Source organism: Lucilia cuprina, chromosome 6 (assembly GCF_022045245.1).
Source record: "Lucilia cuprina isolate Lc7/37 chromosome 6, ASM2204524v1, whole genome shotgun sequence".
NCBI lineage: Eukaryota > Metazoa > Arthropoda > Insecta > Diptera > Calliphoridae > Lucilia > Lucilia cuprina.
This window is the reverse complement of record NC_060954.1, coordinates 35257286-35284937: the sequence shown is the minus strand read 5'-3', so window position 1 is coordinate 35284937 and position 27652 is coordinate 35257286. Positions and strand designations below refer to the sequence as shown.

The following is a 27652-nucleotide window of genomic DNA, read 5'->3' as shown; positions in this document are numbered from 1 at the left end:
AGCCTTTGACAACAGCAACAATAACTGACACATTCGGTACAATATAGTAATCAAATTTTTTAGAATCAATCAATCCAAAAGCAACAGCAACTAAAAAAAGAATCCTTTTACTAACATACAAAATATACACTCGTATTAACTAGAGATATTCTACATATTGTTTAACGGCACAAAATATTTATTATTTTTAGTTTGTAAGTGTAAGTTACAAATAAATACCTTTAAATTACATTTAAATTGTACGTAGTTTAATAAAATCTAAATCGTTCGATTTATGACTTTTATTTTGATTGTTTTATATCCATATATATTCCAAAGATATTTTGTGTTCTACTTATCCTTGATACAGGTAAGTTTTTACTAGACATAATCAAAACAACATCTTTCATTGAGAACACACTCAACACACATAACCGATCAACTTATTACAAGAAAAAAAATAAAATGTGTTTTATTTGTCATAATAAAGCATTTAAGTTGTTGAATAAAATTGTGGACATTTGAGTGAAATTTTGGATGGGGACTTTTCTAGGTTTATATGGTGGGGGTCATTCAGTCTAGTATAGAACTTGGTTTTCCAGCTTTTTATCGAGATACGAGTATATTAATCATAATTATGTACTTTAAAGCCCTATTCAACAGGTTCAGTTGTATGGGTGCTAGGCAAAATAATGGACCGATGTTAACGATTTTTAATAGGCTACGTCTACGGTACTATAGAAGGTCATGTGTCAAATTTCACAATTACAAGGTACTTACAATCCCTATTCGGGGATTCAGTTGTATGGAGGCTAGGTTAAATAATGGAACAATAGAAGATCATACAGCAAATTTCATTCAAAATTTCAAAATTTCGACCTGTAGTTTGATTACAAGGACATACAGACGGAAATAGCTAAATCGACTCAAAAAATGATTATGACCCGATTGATATACATTAAGGTATAGGACCAATATTATTGTGCGTTACATACATCAGCACACACCCAATATACTCTCCCCAATAAAGTGGTGTATAATAAAACAAAATTCCTTCGAATGTAAAAATTTTTAAATTAAATGATTCTGTTCCATTTCGTTTCCTTAAATAAAAGTTTTAAGTGCTATAAACATTTGATGAATAGGAAAACAATTTACAAGTAACGCTACGCACAATGCTTTTGGGTCCTTTAAGGTCCCTTTGTAACGTCTGTAAAGAGAAGAAGATTAGGGAGAAAATATTTGGAATGAAAAATAGTGATATAGACAGTAGTGAAGATACAGAATAGAACATAGAATAATAATTGATAATAATAATAGCGCATAAAGATAAGGCCAAGACTATGTTTCAAGAAACAAAAGATCGTAGTGTGTAATTAGTTACACACCCACTTTGACAATTTCAAGAATGCTAGTATACACCCAGGTTGAACATCTGATAGATCATAGAAGTGAGACGAGCCCAGCGCCTGATGACGGAACGATTGCAGGGCCGGACAGTTACACAAAAGATGGGTAATTGATTCCTCCTCCTCATTATGACAGCTCCTACAAAAGTCATTATATGGAATACCAATACGTCTAGCATGGTTTCCGAACTTTGAATGACCGGTAAGAATCGATAACAGGACGCTAAGATACATTCTGTTTAGCCCTTTAATGTAGGGCGCCATATTTATTCTAATCCAATTTACGCATTCCGTTATTGCTCGGACTTCTGCCTGGAAGCTTGTGTTATGATTTGGTAAACTGTGGTAAGTATATTTCTGTTTCTGGATCTTTAATATAGAACCCCAGCCACATTTTGCCGCCCAATTTAGATTGTTTTTGGAATATACTTTCTTTGAGCATAAAATTTGGATGTCGAGTTATTTTTGGGCTTTATGTGGTTGCTATGGTCAGTTATGGACCGATTCGGAATACAAAACAAAGGAGTGCAATTTCATTCCGATTGATTTTCAGAGGTGTATATTATATGTAATCTATGACCAATTATAGGTCAATTCGGAAATAATTTTGCTGAATAGTCTATGTATGTCCACATCATATTAGTGTTAATTTCTAGATAATGACTTTCAGTTGTAATTATTTACCTACCCAGCAAGCATTTGGAAGATTTTTAGATGATTAATCAGTAAAGTGAGTCATTTTTTACTCCTTTTGATGAGCTAAATGTGATTAATTAGTTGAGTGATAAAAAAATGACTCGAAAATAATCCCCATAATGATCGAAAACTGAATATTTGAAAAACAATAACAAAATGTATTGCAATCATAAATTGATAATCCTGGTGTTTAAAATATGATGGACTTCAAAACTTATGTATTTTTTGGTCATATTTCAAGCAGTTGGAAGAAAATTGCAATTTACTTAAAATATTAAGTTTTTGTTCTTCCGAAATCATTGTTTTATTGTTTTTTGTTAATTGTGTTTTCTCACTTATAACTTGAGTTTAATTGGCCAATTTCACTCAGTTAAACTAAGATAATATGTAACTTTACTGATAACTGAAAAACACGAAACATATATTAAATCAGGTTAAACCAAAGAATGAAGATTATCTTTATCAGAAAAACTTAGTGTCAGTCTTTAAGTGAAGGATTAGGAATTAAATTAAAATTAATTATCGAAAATTGTTTTTTAAATATTCAACCACTTACTTTTGTTTGCTAGTTTAAGCGGACAATGAAGGTGGTTTAAAATTGTGCAAATAATGCAAAAGTGTAAACAGCTGATGTAAACATTAAAATGTTTAATTTCTCAATTAGTATAAATAATGGGGACTTCACAATATATTTTTTTGTTTTAAATTTAATTTTTCATTAATTTTCATGTTATATTTACAATTGTATTCTTCTTTTTTATAAAACATGCATTTTTTTTGATAACAAACACTTACGTTTTTTGTTGTTTTGTATGGCAACACTGCGAAGTTTAATCTGGTACTTAAAACCATCAAAGTGGATTAACATCAGAATCAATTTATTTTTAGATTAACTAATTCGATTATTAATTTTCATTTGATTGACAACTCAAAAACACGACTTGTCATAGAAGAAATGTTCTTTTTATTTGATTCTTTTGGAAGTACTTAGCGTTTGGTAAGTATTTTTATTCACCTAAAAAAACACTAACAATGTAATTATTTTATTTAGTTATTTTTTTATTTGTTTATTAATAAAAATATAGAAACAAGCAAAAATAATAATAATATAATATATAATAATAAAGATATACAATTATAATAATAAATCACTAAACTAAATAACATTTATACAGTTAAACAAAATATTAATAATAATAATTACGATTTTTATCAATTATATTGTATGTGTATGTTTAAAAATTCATTTTTTTATTTCATATATATATGTATGTAATTGTATTTATTATTAATACATTTATATATAATTAACATTTATTTAAATTCAATTGTTATTTTAAAAGATTTCTATTAATTTATTATTAATTAATTAAAAATCAATTTAAAATGATTAAATACGCATTTTTTTAATGTTTATATTTTTATTTCATACCAATTTAAACAGTTATTTAAGTTTTTTTGTATATAATTAAATTTCATTTAAAATTTTCTTTACGTTTTTTATTTATTATTATATTTAGATAAATAATATTTCAACTACTGCTGCACTTTATTTTATGGAAAAAAGTTTTATAAAATTTAAAAAAAGTAAATTTTTATTTACATTATATTTTTATTTATTTTTTAAATTAATAACAAATAATGCACAATGTTTTACAAAAAAATTTTTTTAACAAAATTTTTACAAAACAGTGAGTATCTGGTGATGTTTTCAGAATTTTTTGAAAAAATTTTTTTATCGTTAAAACGTGTGAAATAAATCGTATATGTATTGGTAAAGGTCTTAAAAATGTTTTTACTTCACAATTTCCCAAAGTTCCTTTTACAAAAACTATTCTATTTTCCCGAAAAAGAAAAAAAGATTTTCACGGATATTTTATCGGGATATTATTCCGTAAATATTCTATTCGCACAAACAAAACGTCTTTAATTTGATACTAACTGGTCTCGTAATATGACAAATCAAATATCAAATAAGGATCGATTAATTTATAATATATTCTGTTAAAAGGGTCGGAAAAAAATTTCTAAATTATTTCAAAATCTTTTCACAAAATATTTCAGAACGATTTTTTTTGGAAATTTTTAGTTAATTGCTAAACCTTCCGCGCATTCCATTCGGATTTCGATGGATGGACGTTAATTCAACATTTCAAAGTTTTAAAATTTACAAAATTTTTTAAAATTCCTTACTTTTACTCACTGTTTTTACCTAAAATAATGCAATTTTTTTCACATAATTCACAATAATAATTTTTTTCAGTTAATTATCTTTTCCTAGTTATACATTAGTTATAATTTTTCTTTTCATATAAATAATAGTAGTAATAGTTTTTATTATAAAAGTGTAGCGTTTAAAGCATTTTTTTACATATTCATTTAGGTTTTGTTTTTTAAATAAATCTTAAAATATAATTTCGTTTCATTGAAGATGAGGGGGGAGGCAGAGGAAAAAGGATTTTATTTTAAATAATAATAACAATATTTTCTTTTCAAACACAACTTAAATCTCAATTACTTTAAGGGATCCAAACTTTCCAAAGTGAAATCATCTACGGACATTTTACTAACTTGTTTTTGAAAAATACTGGTGCCATTTGTAACAGTAACAGCCGTATCAAAAGGATCGGAGCCAAATAGATCGGCCATATTGCCATTGCTAATGATGTTGTGATTGTTATTAGTGATGGCAGCTGTGGGTGTGGTAACCGAGGTGCTACGGCGTGAAGCTGACACTTTAGGTGGTGGTGCCACTGAAAATGTAAAAAAAAAAAATTGTTAAAATTTTTTAAAAAGAAATCCAAAAAAAAAAAAAAAATTGATTCAATACTTACACAAAGGTGGCGTTATAGTCAATTCACTAAAACTGTTATTGGAATTATTGCTAATGATGCTGGTATTATTGTTATTGATAAATTTATTATCATTATTATTGTAAAACAATTGTTGTCCAAAGGATTTTGAGGGCTCAAAACCAAATAAATCATTGGTCATAGTTTTACCACCACTACCAGTGCTATTACCATCTGTATTCGATTCTTCTGCACGCGGATCAAAATCACTATCAGAATCTGAATTCAATAGTAATTCATCCATTTTCTGATTATTGTTTTTCGTTAACAATTGTGTTGGCATTGAGTTGCGCGGTGGTACAGCGGGTAAAAATGATGTTGATGATGCTGACGATGTTGTGGACATTTTCGATGACGTATTACAGGAGTTAGTATCGATTAACAAAGCTCTATCATTGTTGTTATCGCTAAGACCATTAGTACCATTTGTTAGAGCAGACGAATTGGTGGAATCTCCTGCTGTTATGCTTTGTGTTGTAGACACTGGCACCTCAACGATATCCTTAATGCCCTCTCGGAATAAATATGTATCCATTTCATTTTTGGGTATTTTTAAAGCCAACTCACGCAGGCGATTTTTATAAATTGTAATGATTTTCTCTAAGTCTGTGATTTGTTGTTGAGCTTTGCTTAATTCGGATTTTTCTGCGGTGTTGATGTATTTTCTGGAAAATTTAAAAGAAAATAAAAATTCAGTTAATTTAAGAAATAAAGTTCTAATAATAGAACTTTTCAATTTGAGTGGTATGCAGGCTATTTCTATAGACTATGGGCAGGTTTCTTACTATTCAGTTAAACTAGGCTTAATTTGCTGTTAGATTAAACTCGTAACTAATTTAGGCGGACATAACTCTTTTTCAGTTATGGATTTAAGATCATTGGTTAACTTTGTTAGTATTGCCAACTGTTCAGTTAAAAATATAAAGAAATGAACAAAATTACTTTGTAAAATGTTAAATTAAAAAAAAATATAAATAAACTTTTAAATGTTTATTTATATTTTTTCTAAAATAATAATATTAATAAAACAAATTAGAAAATTACTATTTGCTTAAAATATTCAATTTTTGTTCTTCCAAATTCATTAATATATTGTTTTTGTTAATTGTGTTTTCTCATTTATAATTTAAGTTTAATTAGCCGATAATTACACTCAGTTAACCTAACATAATAACGACGGGTTTCTTACTACTCAGTTAAACTAGACTAAAGATAATCTTTATTCTTTGGTTAAACCGGGTTTAATACATGTTTTGTGTTTTTCAGTTATCAGTAAAGTTACTTATTATCTAAGTTTAACTGAGTGTAATTGACCAATTAAACTCAAGTTATAAGTGAGAAAACATAATTAACAAAAGCAATAAAACAACGACTTTAGAAGAACAAAAACTTAATATTTTAAGTAAATCGCAATTTTCTGATTTGTTTTGTATTATTTATTATTGTTTTAAATGTTTATTTAACATTTTCCAAAATTTTCCATTTTACACAGTATTGTTTGCAAAAAACAGCTGTTCATTGCTTATCATCGGTTAAAGTCCGCCTAAATTTGATCTAACAGCAAGTTAAGCCTAGTTTAACTGAGGAGTAAGAAACCCGCCCTCAGTGTTGAATTTAAGATCAGTTAACTTTGTTAGTATTGCCAACTTTTCAGTCAAAACGTTAACAATGAGCAGCTGTTTCTTCTTCTTTCCGATTCATAATTTGTTGGTTGTGTTTTCTAACTTATAACTTTGGTTTAATTGGCCAATAGCACTCAGTTATACTATGATAATAAGTTACGTTAATGATTACTGAAAAACGCAAAATATAGAATAAACTAGGTTAAAAAAGAAGGTTAACTTTGTCTGAAAAACCTGCCCTAAGTAACGTCACTTACTGAAAAACACAAAAAATAGATTAAACTAAGTTTAACTAAAGAAAGTAAATTCTTTATCGGCAAAAATCCGCAATATATTGAAAAGTCTCATGACTGATATATAAACTAGTCTATTAATTTTTTTATTGGCTAGTCTATCTAGGCATGTCTTAGAACCAGTCTATGGATTAGTTCAAGTGTCCATGATCCATAGACTAATAAATAGACTATTATTAAGTCAATAGACTGGTCTATAAAATAGTTTGCATACTAGTCTATGCGCTAGTCTGTTAACTATTTACTAGTATTATCGACTTATTCATTAACTTGTCTATAAAACATTCTATAGATAGGTCTATTGACTTGAAAATGGAAAAGTCTATGGACTATTGAAAAGTGCATGGACTAGTCTATGAACTTTACTAGTTTATTGACAATTATATGGACTTGTCTATGTGCTAGTCTATGGATTGCTCTATGAACTAGTCAATTGTTTTGACTAGTTAGAACTATTAGATTGAACTCGGAACAAATTAAGGTGAACTTAAACCAATGATTGTGTTTTTCAGTTATGGTTTTAAGATCAGTTAACTTTGTAAGTATTGCCAACAAAACATTACTTTTGTAAAATTAAATTAAAAATACATAATTAATAATATTGATAATATATTTAGTTGTTCTTCTTCCGAATTCATTATTCTACTGATTTCCTTGATTCTATTTTATCACTTATAACTTAGGTTTAATTGGTTAATAACACTTAGGGCGGGTTTCTTACTCATCAGTTAAACTAGGCTTAACTTGCTGTTAGATTAAACTCGGAACAAACTTTAACCGATAATTGTGTTTTTCAGTTTTAGATTTAAGCTCAGTTAACTTTGTTAGTATTGCCAAGTTTTCACTCAAAAACATAAACAACGAACAGCTGTTTTTTGCAAACAATAGTTTTGTAAAATGGAACATTTTGGAAAAATGTTAAATAAACATTTAAAACAATAATTAATCAAACAAAACAAATCAAAAAATTGCAATTTACTTAAAATATTATGTTTTTGTTCTTCCGAAATCATTGTTTTATTGTTTTTGTTAATTGTGTTTTCTCACTTATAACTTGAGTTTAATTGGCCAATTACACTCAGTTAAACTAAGATAATAAGTAACTTTACTGATAACTGAAAAACACGAAACATATATTAAACCAGGTTTAATCAAAGAATGAAGATTATCTTTATCAGAAAAACTCGCCCTTAGTTAAACTAAGTTAATAAGTAACGTTACTGATTACTGAAAAACGCAAAACATAGAATAAGCTAGGTTTAAACAAATGAGGTAGATTATCTTTTTCCGAAAAACCCGCCCTCATAATTTAGTAAAAATAAAAATATTTACCTAAATGCCAATTCAAAGGCTTGACCAATAGTCAGTGTAATATCTGAAGCCAACTTATTGGAAATGAATACAAAACATTCATGTGTTTCTTCCGACGATGATTGCGTGGAGCCATCCGGACTGCTGCCACGACCATTGGTCATATTTTCGCTGTTCGTCTTAACAGTTTTGGCAATAAAACTAAAATACTTCTTGACACCCTTATCATCGGCACAATAGGATATATTATGCAAAGGGAATTGATGTAAGATTTTCTGTGTTCTCGGCTCCTGTACCGCTACACCATCCACGCTGATAGTTATTTCAACTTTTTTGAATTTTTCTTGAGTTCCCGTTTCGGCTTTTTTCATTTGCTGGGCAAATTGAAGTTTACGTATGGTGTCCTTAACAACTTCAATACCCTTGGGCTGATCCACTGGTAGACTGCCAGAGAACTAGAAAATATTTATTAGAGTTAAATATAACGAAATTTTCTTTTTTAGTTTTTCACTATTTACCTTGACTAGATAGACTACATGACCATTGATTAAAGCTTCCGGCGTATGCAACCAATTACGTTTACCGCCCTTGGTTTCTTCCTTGGTGGTGGTGCCATTTTTATTTTCTGTATTTTCACTATTATCAGTTTTACTATTATTATTCTGTTTGTTCCAAAACTTAAGCTGTGACATGGTGTTTTATAGTCTGTTATGTCTTAATACAGCAAAATTGGTTTAGATTTTTTTCCAAGATATCTGTAAAGAAATTGAATATTAGTTAAACATAATAAACAGTAGTGATTTTAATTATATAGAAGGGGAAAATGAAGTAATTAAAGTTTTAAACAACTGCCTAAATATTCATTGCACTCAATTAATTTTAATAGTATCTTTTTATAGCTAAACGCATTTATGTTTTTTTTTTGTTTGCCTTAAAATCAAGTTTCCTTCCTAAGAATTACAAAAACACCTTTTAATATTCGTTATACAAATGTTATATTTTTAAATTATTTACTGTTAAATGTGAACAGTGAAACAAAAATCTTGTTTAATATTTTATTACTTCGACATTTTTAGAAACATAATTGAATTGATGTCTCTACTAGTTATCAAATAAATGCATGTTGTAAATACATGAAGCTTCGAAGAACTGTAACGCGGTACAATTATGCGATGCCACACATTAAACCAATGCAAGGTGGCGAAAGAAAGACGGCCTCATTATCCTTAAACGATAATGGCAATGGCGCATTTTTATCCACCCAAAGCTGAATTACGAATGCAGCTAATTTTGTTTGCTAGTTTAAGCTCCCAATGGACGCGGTTTAAACTTGAGCAAGAAATGCAAAAGTGTAATCAGCTGATGCCAAAATAATTAGTACCATTTTTATACCCTACACCACTATAGTGGGGAGGGTATTATACGTTTGTGCTGATGTTTGTAACATACACAAATATTGGTCCAATACCCACCTTAAAGTATACCGATCGATTCAGAATCATTTCTGAGTCGATTATGACATGTCCGTCCGTCTGTCCGTCTGTCCGGCTGGCTGGCTGTCCATGTAAACCTTGTGCGCAAGGTACAGGCCGCAATTTTCAAGATAATTTGTTGAAATTTGGCCCAAGCATGGCACAGGGACGAAGCCTATTGAAAATGGTTGAAATCGGTCCATTATTTCACCTAGCCCCCATACAACTGTACTTTCCGATTTGAACTTTTTATGCCATAATTACGTCAAATATTCTATTATCTCTCTAAAAATTGGCATAAATAAGTTTTAAATTTTTTTTAAAATGTTTGATTTATCGATTAGTATAAATCATGGGGACTTCGCAATATTTTTCTTGTTTTAAAGTTTTTATTAATTTTCATATTACATTTACAATTGTCTTCTTCTTTTTTATAAAACATGTATTGTTATGATAACAAACAGTGACGTTTTCCGTTTTTTTGTATGGCAGCACGCAAAGTTTAATCTTGTACTCAAAAACCTCAAATTGGATTAAGATCAGAATTAATTTATTTTCTGATTTACTAATCTGATTTTTAATTGGCATTTAACTGTCAAATCAAAAACCCGCTCAAAATGATTTTGGATATCGGTCTTCGGTGAAATTGGCTTTAAACACCATAAACTAGTAAAGTAGTTTTTGTTTTGAAATGTTACTGTCGTTGAGAAATTTCGGACAGTTAAAACCGATTTAGATATGAAAGTTTAGCGTCAATCCAGCAAACAATATTCTTGATTTGGAAGCAATAATTATAACTATTGCATCCCTAACTGCTTTCTTATTTGCATTATTAAATTATTGCCTTACAAGAAAGATTTTCGAAGCGATTTATTCAGCAATTATTGTTCGTGGTGTACCATTCGTGGGTTCCATTCGTGCTCTAAAATCATCTAATTTTTTCTACATTTCTAATTTTTGAACCATGTTTTGTTTCGAAAAATAATATAAATTGAGTGAAATCTGCACAAATTCAACATAGTGAGAAATCCCATACCAAAAATCATGTAATATTTCATAACAAGTGTAAGCACTAGCAACAGAGCTCTGCCTTACAAATCTGCTTCAAAGGAGGCATCATTTTTTAGCTGGGATCCGTTATAATCCAGATAATTTTCCTTCTAATAACTGTTTATTTCGATCTACTTATGTAAAACCCTTTAACTGAAATACGCATCACTTTCAGTCCTCTTACTCTTCTGGTATGGATTTTATCACGTCTACTACATACTTGGCTAGAATATGCATATGTAATATGGACCTAGTGTTTAATGATGGGTATGTAAATATATATTTGAAATCAATATTAATATCTTTCTGAAAGGAGTTATTTCTTATAAAATAACTAATCTTTTGTTAAGTGGACTCATTTCGCAAAAGAAAAAGCTAACTCAACGATTTTAAGAAGGAGGATAGGTTAGAAAAACTGAATATTGAGTTATGGTCCATTAGTTCAAATAAGCGTATTTTTTTATTATTAATTTGGGTGGAATTTAACCATCACATTAGGCTTTTAAGATAAGGTTAAAAAACCGTATAGATATCAAAATTTGGGCCAAAACTTTCGATATTCTAATTACTTCAGTCCATAATTTATAGCCACATAAAACTGTTAAACCGAATATTATCCTAATGATTATATTATTATCGAAATATGATACAAATACATAATAAATGAGTTAAGACGGGTTTTTAACTACTCAGTTAAATTAGGCTTAACATGCTTTTAGATTAAACTCCGAACTACTTAAGGCGGACTTAAACCAATGATTGTGCTTTTCAGTTATGGATCTAAAATCAGTTAACTTTGTAAGTACTTCAATTTCTCAGTAAAAACAAAATGATTTTTTTTAGAAAAAAATATAAATAAACATTTAAAACCATAATAATATTGATACAACAAATCAGAAATTTTGCTATATACTTAAAATATTCAGTTTTTCTTCTTCCGAATTTATTATTCTTCTGCTTTTGTTGATTGTATTTTCTCACTTATATCTTAGGTTTAATTGGAAACGTTACTGATTATTGAAAAAACACAAAACATATATAAAACTAAGTTTAACCAAAGAATGAAGATTATCTTTATCAGAAAAACCCGCCCTTAATCGAGATAATAAATACAGAAAGGTTCGATACACATGTTTAGATTTGTATAAAAATTGTCCATTTAATGGCAACGTTTCAAAATAATAAAAGTTTGCAAAGCTGATGATGGAAATATAATGACTGGAATATTTCTTACAAGATGTTTATAATTAATGAACCTTTTTTTAATTAGCTTATAAAAAACGGCTTCATATGTATTTTTAAACAAAAGGAAAACTAAAAATATATTTGCAAAAATAAATGATTAATTATTTAAGATGATGCTTGATTACCGGGGTAAATTGAAAAATAACAAAACACAATAGAAATAAATATTTAATAACGTGATAATTCTATTGCAAAAAAACTATTGTCAACAAAATTGTCAAGAAATAATGAGCCCCTTAACGATGATAACCCTGTTTTATTAATTTATACTTGTAAATTGTATAAAAAACTTATATTTTTACTTAAAAAAAAACTTAAATTTAATAACTAATGAACAGAAACAAAGACTATCATCTATTCTATTCAATTTATTTATATTTATAATAATTTTGTTTATATTAATAAAGATTTAAATAAATTATAAGGAAGTGTGATAATACAAATTTTCAATTTCTACTCGTTTACATACACATACATACTAACTTACTGACTGACTTACTGAGTTATTTATTTATTGTTTATTTTTTTTTATTTCAATTTTGTTGTTGTTGTTTTTTTCTTATTGTTAGTGTATATGCACAATTATTTTAATTTGTTAATTATGGTAGTTGTTAAAACTACGTGCATAGATTTCATTATAAAATTAATTAAAATAAAAATAAATTTAATTCCCAGTCTGAGACTTGATGAAACTTTTCCACAAATTTATGTAATTATACAAGTGGCAAAAGTAAATATTAGCAACAAAAAAAAAATACACATATGTCTAAACAAAACATTGAATTGTCGTTGGATTAATTTCCTTTTTTATAAGCACAAACAAAACAGACGCAATTTAAAGTTGAAATTTATTTCTTGACGTATTTTCACTATTTAGAATCAAAACGTTTTTCACTTAAGTCGAATTATTAATTTTATTTATTGCTCTGTTAAAATTTTTATTAAATTTGAAAATAAAATCAACATAACACTCACAATTAACATACATTTTCCGAATTAATCTTAAAGCGAAGACAATTAAAAAATCATGAAAGGAAACGAATATCTTTAAATCTGAATGCATTTGAATTTGTGAGCTAAATACCAAGACAAACAATTTCAATTTCCGGTTAATTGAGGCAAAAAACATATCGTATTTTTTGAGAAAAAAAATTTTTTTCAAACAAATATGAAGATAATTTTTAATATTTCAAAGGAAGTAGAATATTAACAAACAATTAATTAAGAAAAAACAATTAAAAAATAAGAGAATATTAAAAAAAAAAATAATTTATAAGACTAATTCTATAAGATCAAATATAAGGGAGATTATCGTAGGGGAGTTACAAAGTTAATGGTTTTTGCTTTTCCAAGGTTGATAACCGCATTAACTACAATTAATACTGGTATGGTAAGGTATAGGCAGTTTCCCGGCAATTTTACAGATACCGACCGAATTGGTTTTCAAGATATTAACAGCATGTACCAGCGATAATATAATTCCCAAACCCTTAAAACATTGTTATACGATATTAACACTGCTACTCTTATCTCATCCTTAGACGAGTTTCATGATGACCATATGCTAAGGAATCGATGGAGGTGAAAAGATGTCAAATGTTTAGACGTTAAAGACGATCCTTTTTTTGTAAATTATGCCGCTGGTCGTTTTTTAGTATAGCTAAGTACCTAAACTATAAAATCTCTGACCATTGCTAACATATTGCTTAACTTTTGAGATACAAAAACACCAATACCATATACCACCATATTGATTTGGCAAATTCGATTAACCGACAAATTCATTGAGAACATTCGAAACATTCATTCTGAATATAAATATTCATATATTATTCATTTGGAACCAGTCCGCCGTGCTCTGTTTTATAAATTCAGACTAGATGATTGATTGACGGGTGATGTTTATCAAGGTTTCATATGCCGTGGTTCATTTTGTACTCTTCACTCTTGGTAACACTGATAAGGTTTTCGCACCAGAACGACTCGGAGGACCAAGGATTTTAAACTCAGCCACACTGACTTTACTTTGATGTGTCTGCTATGCAGACGTTGTAGCAGTTCTTTAAGGAACAGACAGGTTGACGTCATAAGCTAGGCTAAACAAAGAGGGCTTGAAGAGGATTGAAATTTGTCTTTTTGGAATGAAATTCAAAAATTATAAATATATAAGATATAAAGCAACACTTACACTTATAGTCAAACATCGAACGTATCCGATCGCATAACAGATACAGATTCAGACGTTGTCGCAGTTCTTTTAAGAAATAAACTAAATCGCTTGTATAGAAAGATTGAAGAGGCCGTGAAGGCAACCGTAAGCTGAGCTCAACCGAAGATTGAAATCTGTCTTTTTGGAATGAAATTCAAAAATTCTTATGTTCTTAGGTTCATAACCTTACGTCAACTGAGTCTTTGGAAAGTTGCTACATATTTATCTTATCGAAACATATATAACTCAATATATAGTCAAACATCGCATATCAGATCACTTGTGTAGAAAGGTTGAAAAGGCCCTGAAGACAGTCATAAGCTGAGCTCAACCGAAAACTGAAATCTTTCTTTTTCCAAAGAAAGTCAAAAATTCCTAATGAATATCGAACCATGTTTCCTGGGCAAAAAGATATCTGCGACCGACAGTGTTATGTTCTTAAGTTCTTAGCATTACGTCAACTGAGTCTATGGAAAGTTGCTAGATATTTCTCTTCGAAACATAAATAAGATATAGGGCAGCACTTACACTTATAATCAAACATTGAACGTGACCGATCGCATTACAAATAAAGATTCAGACGTTGTCGTAGTTTTTTTTTAAGAAATGATCTAAATCACTTGTGTTGAAAGGTTGAAGAGGCTCTGATGGCAGCCATAACTTGAGCTCAACCGAGAGGGTTGAATGTTAACTCTACGAAGACTGAAATATGTCTATTTGCATGAAAGGCAAAAATTCCTAATGCATGTATATTGAATCCTGTTTCCTTAGCAAGAAGATACCGGCGACCGATAGAGTTAAGTTCTTAGGTTCTTAACACTACATAAACTGGGTCTTTGGAAAGTTGATCGATATTTCTCTTATTGCAGCATATGTAAGATAAAAAAGGTGGCACTTACTATAAGTCAATCATCGAACGTGTCCGATCACATAACAGAGACAGATTTTGTAAGAACTTTGAGGCACTAAACCCAGATAGAATGGTCAAATGGATTATTAAAGCAAATACTAATAGAGATCAGTTGCTACTCGTATTGACTCTAAACTCAGAGATAAGACGGGTCTAGTTTTACATACATTGAAAACCGAGAAACTTCCGTCTTTCTTATCACTTTGGAAAACTGTAAGGTGTAAATTGTATTGGAATAGGTCCAATAGTGTAGAACGTATGTATTTAACGAGAGCCAAAAGGATCGGAAATTAAATCAAGAATCTTGAGAGCCATTTTATTCCAGATATTACATCCCTCATAAACGTTGATGAGAACATCTCGAGGAACTACGTCCAGGAATATGAGTTACTGAGTGCTTTCAGCACTGTAAAAAGTTCTTCACAATATTATTTTCCATGTAAAGGGACACACAATAGGTCCGATAGTTGCCTAGGTGTATTACTTTTCAAACGATTTCTTAAAAGACTTTTTGATGAGCGTAGCATTTGACATCTTAGACGAGAACTTTTAAGGTTGTGATATTATTGTAACACAGTGTTGTTGTATATAATTATTATTTAAATAACTACACCTCTAGAGACACACCCGATTAATTGTTTTATTTTATACACTAAATAACCTTTCTACAACAATAATTCTAGATTTTAAGTGTCAAAATTCACAAAATTTGTTAAGCTTAACATTTAAGGTTAGAATTTTTTTCGAAATAATTTTGACACGTCTGTTCTATCGAGATTTTAAGCAATAAATTGTTTAACACATTTGGTTTTTTCGACGTTAAAAAAAACAATACCTAATGGAAAAATTAATGAAATTTCGCAAAACAAACCTACATCAAGATAAAAAGCCAATAAAAATTTAACCACAAAGGTAAAAACAAACCGCAAGCAAAACTAAAAAAAAAAAACAATAATAAATTACAAATATTAACTTAAATGTTATTGCAAAATGTAGACATAAGGTAAGTACATATGTATGTACATATATATGAATGTGTAAGCGAAAGTAAAAGCAAATTAAATTAAACAAAACAATACTTAGTACAATGAAAACAAAAAAATAATAATGAAAGACACAAATTAATAACCAAAAAAAAAAATATATGAAATGTACAAAATTATAACAATAGTAAATTTACTTGGGTAGTAGGTACTAGGGTACAAATATTTACTACAATACCATGTGTACATTACTCATTAAATGAAGTACTGACACACATACATTGTACTATACTGCAGAGTTTCCCAATTTCCGACATTAATAGCTGCAAATTTTAATAATTTTCAACAAAAAGATTTTTAAGTGAAAAAGTTAGGGAATCACTGTTGTACATTTATATTTAGTAGTAATGTATGTTATAATACATTTTTACGTGCTATATATTTATTTGTATACATTGTGACGAAAGATCCTGTATATGGAGATACTTATACTCAGACAAACAAATTTTGCTGCTTTATGAAAGAATCAATTCAATAAAATTTAAAGGGACAACAATCAGTTCACAAAGTTCTAATTATATGTAGTCGAGGCAGATATGCAATCCTCAACAGACCTTTCAAAGTCTCTTAATTTTAGAAGAAGAAAAACTCTGTTTGGTGCTTTTTGCACACTCGTTAAATTTATTATGAAATTTGTCACCCCAAGGCATTACATACAAAATCTGTCCGTAAACTTGTCAGTAAACTAATGTACATACATACATGTGTATATGTATAATATGTCTTGTTGTCAAGAGGGTCTAATATAAGACAACATCCCAGATATTGTCGCTGATCTTGTCATCATGTATATTAAAGACTATATCGCTAAAGGTGTCGCCAATAACTGAATTATATAACGAAATTGAAGACATTGTCGTTAGTCTTGTCAGCATTTAGAATTTTTGGCGACAACGTTTAAGAATCAGTCGTTCATATAGTCGTCAACAGTGTTTTATATATGACAACACTCAAGACATAGTCGCTTAACTTGTCAACATATGTGTTGGATAGGAGACATTTTTTAATAGATTGTCTTACATTTTGACTTTAACATTGTCCATAGCGGACAATATTTAAGATGTTATCGCTCAAGTTATCTATAATAGGGCTTGAGTCGGTTATATTGTCCCTAACGACGTCCCCCCGGGGGCATGTTACCTTGGCGAAGACCTCCGCCTTGGTGTTATTGCAATCCCGGGGTATAAAGAGGGCCCAATACCTCCAATCTGACCGGGATTGAAAAATTGGTGTCTCAGTCTACTGCTTGGCTTAGTCCTTGCATAGATTGCCAGAGGTCTGACCAGAGCACCGCATAATCTGGTACTACGGGTGGCCAGTTGCCCGCAGGACTATGTCCTGGCTGGTCAGTTGGTTGAGGTTCCTTCGGGATCCACGTAGTGGCTGTTGGTTGAACCCAAATTCGCGGGAAGAGAATAAGTGGCGGTTAAAAGACTGATGCATGATAATAGTCAATATTTCGGGATAAGATTCGGTGCTGTTGCCGAAAAACAACAGATACAACACAGAGGAGTGACTGTAGGACTAAGCGTTGGAAATGAGTTGGTATCAATTGTATATGATAAAGAATGAATGTAGAGGTATACGGGCCTTACCCCACCTGTATACCTAAATGAATGTGTCGTATGTTTTTCTCTATGAATGTGTCGAATAAATGAGATGTGTGCTGGGTTGAATGATGATGGGTGAAAGGTATTATATGCAAGTGATACCAATTAATTTTCCTTCCTTGTGCAGATGTGTTCAGAGTATACTCTGTTCATATCAGACTTACCACAGCGTGTCACTGTGAGTAAGAACGATGTCTACGGCTTATTGATGGATCGTGCTTCGGTCCACCGGTTACGTCTCTAGGTGCTGTTGCCGAATCAACAGAGCCATAGTAGTGTGTTTGTCTTACAACATGACTACTTTGGCCAGAGATTAGATAGCTCGAGTACTCCAGCAAAGTACTTGCGCATGGTACTGGTCATAGCCAATGTGCAAAAATTGCCACCTGAGTCTTCATTGAAGACAAAGGGGCGATGGTAGACCGTTCTCAAGTCTACCCTGTGGATGAAAAAGACCACCGTGAGATAAGGCCGACACGGCAGGTGCTCACGTTAAAACTCTCGACATTCCTGTCCCTAACGACGAATTCTTACACATTGTCGTTTAACTAACTTCAGCGATTGAGGAAAATGTATTTTACGAATCGTCAACGACAATGTCGTCAACGATCATTTTGCCAACTGGGTTGATATCACTTTCAAATATACAAATATACTAGACAGTCCCTCTATGGACCACATTATACACATTAGACTAGTCTTTTCCATACCACAGACTAACTAGTCGATAGACTGAACAATAAAATACTTACTCTTTAGACTACATTAGTCTGTAGACTAAACCATAAGCCTAGACAATCGATTATTCGATTAGAATAGTGTACTAACTAGTAATATTTCGTATAGAAGACCAAAGACTAATTCGTAAAGTAGTCTTGAAACTAGATAATTTAATAGTTCATAGACTAGACAATAGACTACTCTAAAAGCAATGCAATAGTTCTTATACTATACTATTCATAGATGAGTCATTATAATTGTTAATAGTCAAGGCCATATAAAGTTAATTATATTAGCTCAAAGTCTAAACAAAGTTCTTGAAAAGTATATTAAAAACTATTCAAATGCCTATTCAAAATTTGCACTTTAAACTATCGGATATAGAAATTAATATAAAAAAGCACTATCTTTGATCAAATTTATTACTACTTGGTTGCGATATGAGAAAATATAAATTTTTATTTAAATTTTCTCTTCTGAAGTTTAATAAAAATTTTACCAATGTCGGTAGTCATTTGAAATTTGTGTCAGAGGTCAGTAAGGAAATAAATTTAAAATTTTATACAATTGTACTTTTGAAAGATCGAATTGTACCAAAAAAAGTACAATTGTACACATTGATCCGACCTTAATCTCAAAAACTTAGAAATGTTTATGAACATATATAAAATAATATGTACGAATTTGGATAACCTTTGATTTCATCAGGATAGGGTAACCTCTTACCATACTGTATATCGTTTAAGCCACCTTCACACGAGCACACATGTAATATGATCTGTCAAAATTTTGTGTAAAAAAGAACGCATCACATATTGCAAAAACAAAAATGCGGAATTTGACAGTCGTATGGCATTCTTTCGTTAAATGATTGAAAAAAACAAGCAAGATCAGGGATGTATTTTTATGAACACATACCAAAAAAGTGAAACAGCTGTTTCCATCTTATCTTTTTTGTCATGCGGATGGAATTTCATTAACTTTACGTATCTAAAGTGTGATCATGTGAAGAGGCTTTTATTAACATAATTTAAGCCAATTATAACAACTTGATAATAACTAAAGATAGGATTTTAAAAAGCTGATAATTTTTTCTCCTTAATATATGTGCGGGAAGATAAGCTGTCGGAAATATCTCCTTATGGTTTAACAATATCCTTAAAGTAGAATTATAATAACTAGAAACGAGTTATCTGCATTATACAATTTTAACTCTAGTTCCCTGTTTATAAAGTTAAATATTAGATTTTGTTATCTAATCACTGTGCAAAAAAGCAAAACAAAATCTTAATAATTATGAAACTTCAAGGTAAAATCTGACAAATAACATCTACATACATACATATGTATATAATTAAATTGACAAAATACAAATTACTTAATTATAATTAATGACACACATACAAACATTAATGAATTAATCTATTTTAACTTCTGTTTCTGTCTTCTCAAACATGCACTGATACATAGATACTCTTCTTTGTAGTAAATTAGGAACAGAGTGTGAAGTTGCCATTTTATGTACAAGTCATGAAAGCAAGTCAATGTCGGTTTGTTCGTCGTTTTTGTCCGTCTCACCTACAATTATTTGACGTTCAGATACTTAATTCAATTATAAATGTTTCTATTTGGTATTCTTTGTTAAATTATATGTCATTTCTTCTTCTTCGTCTTTTAAAGTCACTTTAATATTCAAAATGTGTCTTGGTTTTTTGTTACACATACAACATGGTTTAGAAAACAGGCGAATTAATAAAATAGTTTAAGAAAATCTCATTCAACATTATTTTACAATTCACGATTAAAACGAAATAATTGCAGAAAAAAGAAAAACTCTCTCTTTTTTAGACAAAAATTTAGTAAAATTTACACTTGAATAAATTTAAATTAATCATTAAACACAGCAATTATACTAGATACAAGTAAATGTTTTTTTGGTTATAATTCCCAGAATTTAAATGTTTATTTAAGATATTGTTGATAACTGTGTTCTAAGAAATATTAAATGTCTTTGTTTTAAAAATGTTTATTTATTTATGGCAATTAAAATATTAAGTAAATAATTATCGTCAGCAATAGGAATAATATGTTTGTTTAATACTGATCTTAAATGATCCGTTTATAAAAAAATTCAATAAACATTTCGAAAATTACAAAAATATGAAAGTAGATTTATAGCAATACGCATCTGGAGGTTTATCTCAGATAAAAGGAAAAATTAAATCACCTTCTAGAAACCTGGACGTGTTATTAGCCACTAATCCCATATACACAAAGTATATAACTTCCATATAACGAGAAGACAATAACCTCTAAGCACTGAACAAATTCTATGTCGTTGCCTAGATTTTAGGTTCTTAAGACAAGAGATTTTTGATTCCCAAATAATCATGAACGTTACAGGGATTACTTTTGCTACTCCACAGTGAACTCCTTCGTTAAGCAATACCTATTGAAGAAATACTCAAAGCCTACAAATCCTACGAATTGTAATAAGTTGCATGCAAATCATCTCAGAGTAATTAAGAGGTCCCAGCAAAAACTCAGTAATGGTTTGTACTTACATAAACACTTACTTTTCAATGACTATTCACTTGCCGTCTGCATTACTTTGAAGGACACAAATAATGGCTTATTAAGAGCTCCCAACAAAAACTCGGTAATGGGTTGTACTTACATAACCTATTAGTTTTCAATGACTATTCACTTGCCGTCTACATTACTTTGAAGTACACGAGTAATGACTTTCTTTCAATCCGATATAGAATAACTTTATTTTTAGCATTGTTAAGAATTGTGTTTAATAAAAAAAGAAAATAACATTAACTTTGTATCTGAAAACCATAATTTGATGCACAATAAAATAGCTAGCGTAGTGCCTGGTTCGTACTGTTACTGGCTCCTTTTTATTATTGAAAACAAAACAACTTACTCTACAACTTCTTTGTAAGCAAAATATACTTCTTTAATTCCGTATTTGTAAGTGAGCGTAGAAGTACTTGCCTCTAATGACATCACCGTGTTAAAATAATTAGTTAAAATGCTAATGAAGAAGTAAGTAGTGAAAAGAGCTTTTATTAGTATTTTAACTCATTACTTTTTAATTAGAGTTACGATGTTACGTGCTAGATATCTTGACTGGTAATTCTCAAATAGCAGCAATGACATTAATTCGCCTGAATATCGTACTTAGAGGTCGCCCGCCAACTAAAGGTGAAAGTACACAACACGCATTTTACGCTGCAACGCGTTGTTGGCTTTGTCAAAAAAGGTTGAAAAAGTGTATTTTCATTTATTAAGTTACACACTGAAGTTTGTAACGCGTCTGTCGCGTGGGTATAAATACAACCCTGATCAGCTGCCGAGCTCAAGGTTGTATTTATACCCTACACCACTATACTGAAGTTTGTAACACCCAAAAATATTGGTCCTAGACCCACCTTAAAGTATACCAATCGGCTCAGAATCACTTTCTGAGTCGATTTAGCTATGTCCGTCCGTACGTCCGTCTGTCTGTGTGTCCATGTAAACCTTGTGCGCACGCTACAGGTCGCAATTTTCAAGACAATTTGATAAAATTTGGCACATACTTTTTTTTTTGGTTCAAGAACGAACGCTATTGAAAATGGAAAATCTCTTTTTTGTCAACAATAAGTAAACAATTTCACAATAAAACAAATTAAATGCTTTATATAAAAAAATAAACAATTTTAACATACTGACTGGTGTAGGGTATCATATGGTCCACATTTTTAACAGTAAATCACACACTACTTCACTAATCCAGTTGTAGAAGCCCACTTTCTTGGCTTCGATCTTCACACAGAACCTCCGAATTAAAATTGTATAGTTTATGCTATTACAACAACATTTTTACACTTCTTGAATAGCAGTAAAATTGACATTATTTCATGGAAAACCAGTTCCATATTATACTAGATTATTATAAACTTTTAGGTTATGTTTAATCGCTATACAAAGATGTAATTGTACAAGAACTTTTGTTAGTCTGTCCGATTTGTGCAATACATATTTATCGGTATCCTATGAAAGCGAAATTATCACTTCTAATTCTTCTGTTGTTACTGTGAGCCTAAGAAAGGTAAGAAGAGGTAGATATTATACATCATAAGATCCAATAGAACCTAGGACTGAGAAACATCTTGTTAATCATTAAGTACCACTATTTAGGAACCGTGATTGAAATGTACATTGCATGTATGTATCTCACTTAGTGCATGCATTTTCCTCTAACGAGAATGTAGTATAAACATTTTTAGACATTCCATTATATTGTATTATTACCACATAAAACGAGTAACCGAGTCACATGCAACAAATACACCACTATTAAAAAAACTAACTCTGGTTAAATTAAATTCATTGCGAATTGTTGGTAAAATGTGCACCATTTTCCAAGTTGATCACAATAAATTTTGAAATGTTTCTATTTTTAAAACTGAATATTTTCACACGAAATACAAAAATGGTAAGTTGATGGATGTATAGATGTATGGTTGTCGGGCGGGCGGATGGCAAACAAGTATGAGCGTATTTAACTTACGTTTTTCCGACGAGTTGTATAATGACGTTACTTTTGTTGTTGTTGTTAGTTTGAAACACTCTACCTTAGCTGTATGTAAGCCAAATTAAAAATGTTGTTTAAGCCAATATTTGTTGTATATGTATTATATATTTTTTGTGTTGCTTTTTGTTGTTGTTGTTGTTGGTTTATTTAACAAATCATATGATATTTAGCACAATTAATTATACACTGAAACACTATATCGTTAATTATACAAACTTTTTCTCCACACTTTTTTTCGATTAAGAAATTCGTTGTTAAATTTTATATCAAAAACAAAAATAGTTTTTTTTTTAATTATTTAAACATTTGCTTTGTATAATTATTTATTTAAAACACAAAAAAACACTGCAAAAACAATAGCTAAAATCGGCAAAATCGCAAAAACAACGGCTTATAATATCCAAAATATTGAAAACAAGAAAGAAAAAACAAACAACGATTGTTGTATTCGCGGTCCCAAACATACAAATAGTACTAAATCACTGGCTGACTAACTAACAGACTGACTGGTTGGATGGGTTATTGCTTACTTAGTTCGTTCATTCGTTCGTGCTGGAGTCTACTCGAAAACACCATTAAAAACAACAACTTATGAGTGTGTGTGTTTTTTTTTTTTTAATTTTTCTTTTTTATTTTATTCTCCAATACTTGTTTTTTATTTTTCGATCAACAAACGACGGCGTCGCGACGTACTTTGATGACGAACAGCTGCTAACTAGTAGAGACTTAAACAAAAGCTTAGCTTTGATATTAATACAAAAAAGAAACAACAACCACAGTTTACAAATAAAATATCAACAAATACAAAAATAATAATAAAGAAAAACTTGATTGGCAAGCTGCGCTGACGGAATGGTTTTCTGGTTGCTTGACTGGCAAAACTGGCACCGATCGGCACTGTCATTACAACAACGGCAACAATGCAGTAAGGAAAATATAGTAAGTACATACATGAAGAAAATACACAAAACAATGATCAATAAGAAAGAGAGGGAGAGAAAGAAATTTTGATAAGGGAATTTACTCTTTATTTCTCTTTAATTTTTCTTTTAAGTTCATTTAAATTAAATAATCTTTAAGTTTAAGACACTGAATGTAATGTATATTTCATTATCCAATTCTTTGTTAAGAAAACAAAGTATAGTCGTTGAAGATCAATATCTTAATACCCTACACAAAGTTTAACCAATTTTCGATAGAAATGCTTATATCTATCCTATAGAACATTTTTCTGAAATATTCACATCGTTTTTCTGTAGTGTGGAAGGAACTATATAGTTACAAATTTCAAGTGGGCGACGTGCGAATAAATATTTGAAGTCGCTTATCTCAGAAACAGTAAGAGTTTTCAAATTTTGTATGGACAACTTTGACATCCATATGAATACATGTGAGCCTTTATATTTAATTCAAAGACCAAGCTCAAATAAGGGTTTTCTCGAGTATCGGTTATAGTGCTTTATTTGAGTACCACTCTTGACGGCTTTTTGCATCCACTAAGAGGACTATATAATGTCAGAAAACTCTCTTCTCGGACCTTAACTTCAACCAATCACCATGCAAAGTACAAGTCATGTAGTAAGAGACTCTTCGACCCTAAATGACTCACGAAAAGGCTCAAATGACACCGCCAGTTTCTACAAACCAGAGGTATTGATAGCACCGCTATACACTGGTATTGGAATAACACAAGTTGATCAAAGTAACATATCATGGGGAATGTTTTAAAGGACAGTGTTTACAGGTCAGTCATCGCATACTTAGTGCAAGTAGTTTATAATCCGTTCAGGTCCGGTTTACCAACTTTTTGTGTGATCGATGTGATAATGTTTTAATGGGTCATACGCTTTAAATCTTAGGTTGGTGTATTTTGCAAAAATGCATCAAATGAAGATATTGTAGTGTATGCATGTCATTAAAAGGGATAGCCGCAAAGATCCTGTTTACTGTTTCAGACACACTATGGAAAAGCTTAGAATTTAATACAATGTGTTTCATAAGATGACGCCCATAAAAAATGTACATTACGCATTAAATCGAGAAAAATCCACATAAAATTGATAATTTCCATTTTATATTGGAAAAATTCTAGTTGAAATTGTGATTTTCAATTTTAAATTGAGAATATTTCGAATCAAATTTAAAATTTTTATTTAAAATTAGGAATAATCCAAAAAATTGAGAATTTTATGTTGATGTTGAGAAAATTCTAAATGAAATTAAGAATTTCCATTTTGAATTAAGAAAATTTTATTGAATTTGAGATTCTCAGTTTTCAAATTCGGAAACTTTTAAATGATTTTGAGAAAATTTAAGTATGTAAGAAGTGGAATATATGCATGTTCTGTAAAAGCGTGAAACATGTTTACAATAATTTCGAAAATTTTTGACAACTTTCAACACTTTATACTGTAATCTGAACTTTTTACTTTTTTTTACGTTGACGTATTCAGGCTACCAATACAGATCGTTTGAGTGGTATTCCTATATAGTATTCATGATATACCAGCCATTGTTCTTCGACATTCCGTGGATTAACATTGGAATTTCTCCATTATTTTTTTATAAACAAACGGTTCTCAATTTCATTTGAAATGTTCTTAATTTCATTTTCTAAATATTAAATGGAAATTCGAATTTTTATTTGGAATATTCTCAATATTAAATTAAAATTCTCAATTTCATATAGATTTTTCATAATTTTAAATAAAAATTCTCAATTTTATTCGGAATTTTCTCTATTTCAAACTGAAAATCAATTTCTCAATTACTCAATTTCAATTACAAATGGTGTAGTTATATAACTGTTATCTGTATTCATTTGTAAATGTAGGGCGTCTTTTAATGGTTCTGCAGTTATTCTATCTGCCGGATAACGTTACGATGTATTTGGATAGTAGGTTTTGATAGCAGGTAGATATTTTATGCTTAGAGATACAAAGATATGTTAAGACGATTTAGATAGTGCATCTCTGCATGATCTAGTGAAATTATCGAAGGTACATAGGTACTCAAAGGCTAGATTTTTTCGTATATGTTGTATAAATCTGCAAGCAACAAAATAGAGATAGGTACTAGGACTATAATCAAATTTGGCACTATTAATATGTTCGGATGAATGCATTTAAGCAAACCATTGTCTTTTTACAGAGGAATGGTCAATACAATGTATTATTTTTACATCATTTTTAAGTACAAACTGTCTCATTGTTTTAGCCAAAAAGTACTTTTTTAACAAAAATTCATTAACACATTTTAAAAAAAAAAAAATAAAAATATTAGATACATTTTACAGAGTTATATTTTATTTACTCTTAAGTACTTTTACTTACACTCTCTTTTGGTTTGTTTGTACACACACAGATACACTTGCACGATCTCGTACTCTATTCACTGTCAGTGTAATTTATTGTAATTATTATTAAATTGGTTTTGGTTCAAGTTAACTGATCGTAATGATGATGTTGTTGTAGCTGTTGTTGTTAGTTTTCATTAATTTAAAATTTTACAAATTATTTTCTATTCAAAATTTACTATAAAATAAGCATAAGCTGCATCAATAACTTTTTAAACACAGTTAAACCTTGTAATTTTCAATATTTATTTTTTTCTAATTTTCTTTTCAAATAAAACTTTAATAATAGATATTTAAAAATTAATAAAAATATATTTTCATCACACTTCTAGACACTTCTTTTTTTTTTCTTCTTCTTTCAGTTGCTGTTGAAACTCTTCTGCACTTTTGTATTTTTCTTTTTTTTTTTGAAATTGTATAAAAAACCAGTTATTTTGTTGTAGTTTTATTTTTTATTTTTGTTTTAATTTTATGGTCTTTGCACTTTTTTTTACAACACAAAGTGCTTTATGAATCACAGTAGTATAAAAACAAAAAAAAAATTAAATGAAATGAAAAAAATAAAGAAAAAAATATATAAAACGAAAAACAAGTCTTCGATAAAACAGCGTTGTGTTTTTTGAAATCTAAACCAGAACTATGAATGATCACCACCGTAAACCGTCAAAACGAGACTGACTAAAGTCTTGAAATATTCGTTTATGTTTGGGGCCTGACTGGTGGTTTTTTCATTAAAGATGCTGGTGGTAGTTAGTCGTGTTGTGTTTTTATTCAAATATTTTTTTATAACTTTTGCTCACCATTTGCGAGAGAGCGGAGCGAAAAATAGAATTGTGTTTTTAATTTGAACTTCAAATTAAATATCAATTTTAAAATTTTTTGCAATTTTTCCGGTTTATGAATACTTTTTGTAATCCTTTTGCTAGGACTTGTTTTAGAGATGTTAAGCTAAGTTTAAGCAACTGTGTGTGAATGTTTAACAGTGGATGCAAAATAAGAGAGGAAATTGAATTCTGTCCTTATATGTATGTTATTAGAAGCTGCCATACTGTACTAATCGAATGGATGGCGTTTTTTATAAAATCTTATTAAGACTTGCTTCAGATATAGTTGATATTTTAGAATATTTTACATAATACCTGTAATAATCTTTAAGACTGTGAACCAACTGTATCCTAGTCTTATGTACTATTAAGATCACATTTTCTAAAGAATGTAAAACTTTTGCCCACAAAACATCTCGCAATTCATTGTTAGTTTCTTTGTAAAATATCACTTTCACATAGAG

General features: G+C 29.8%; 1 protein-coding gene across 3 annotated transcripts; it reads right to left on the bottom strand.

Moving 5' to 3' along the window:
* Positions 1–3930: 3930 nt before the first annotated feature.
* On the bottom strand, positions 3931–27054 carry LOC111688781 (PTB domain-containing adapter protein ced-6). Of its 3 annotated transcripts, XM_046953808.1 has the most exons (6): positions 26691–27054; positions 26342–26542; positions 8681–8917; positions 8184–8617; positions 4919–5601; positions 3931–4837 (listed from the first exon to the last, which is right to left on the bottom strand). In XM_046953808.1, exons 3-6 carry the CDS (start codon positions 8852–8854, stop codon positions 4599–4601), a joined length of 1530 nt encoding a protein of 509 aa, XP_046809764.1. In that variant the 5' UTR covers positions 8855–8917; positions 26342–26542; positions 26691–27054; the 3' UTR covers positions 3931–4598. The 3 variants fall into 3 exon arrangements, with proteins under 3 accessions (XP_046809764.1, XP_046809765.1, XP_023307071.2); XM_046953809.1 differs by lacking the exons at positions 26342–26542; positions 26691–27054 and adding an exon at positions 23540–23674; XM_023451303.2 differs by lacking the exons at positions 26342–26542; positions 26691–27054 and adding an exon at positions 22986–23533.
* Between the last annotated feature and the right edge of the window lie 598 nt (positions 27055–27652).

Bases quoted from the DNA above. Each gene is read 5' to 3' on its own strand.
- LOC111688781 (XM_046953808.1), bottom strand. From the start codon at position 8,854: ATGTCACAGCTTAAGTTTTGGAACAAACAGAATAATAATAGTAAAACT. The intron at 5,602-8,183 runs GTAAATATTTTT...TAAATTTTCCAG, and splicing joins GCCTTTGAATTGGCATTTAG to AAAATACATCAACACCGCAG. The intron at 4,838-4,918 runs GTAAGTATTGAA...TTACATTTTCAG, and splicing joins GACTATAACGCCACCTTTGT to TGGCACCACCACCTAAAGTG.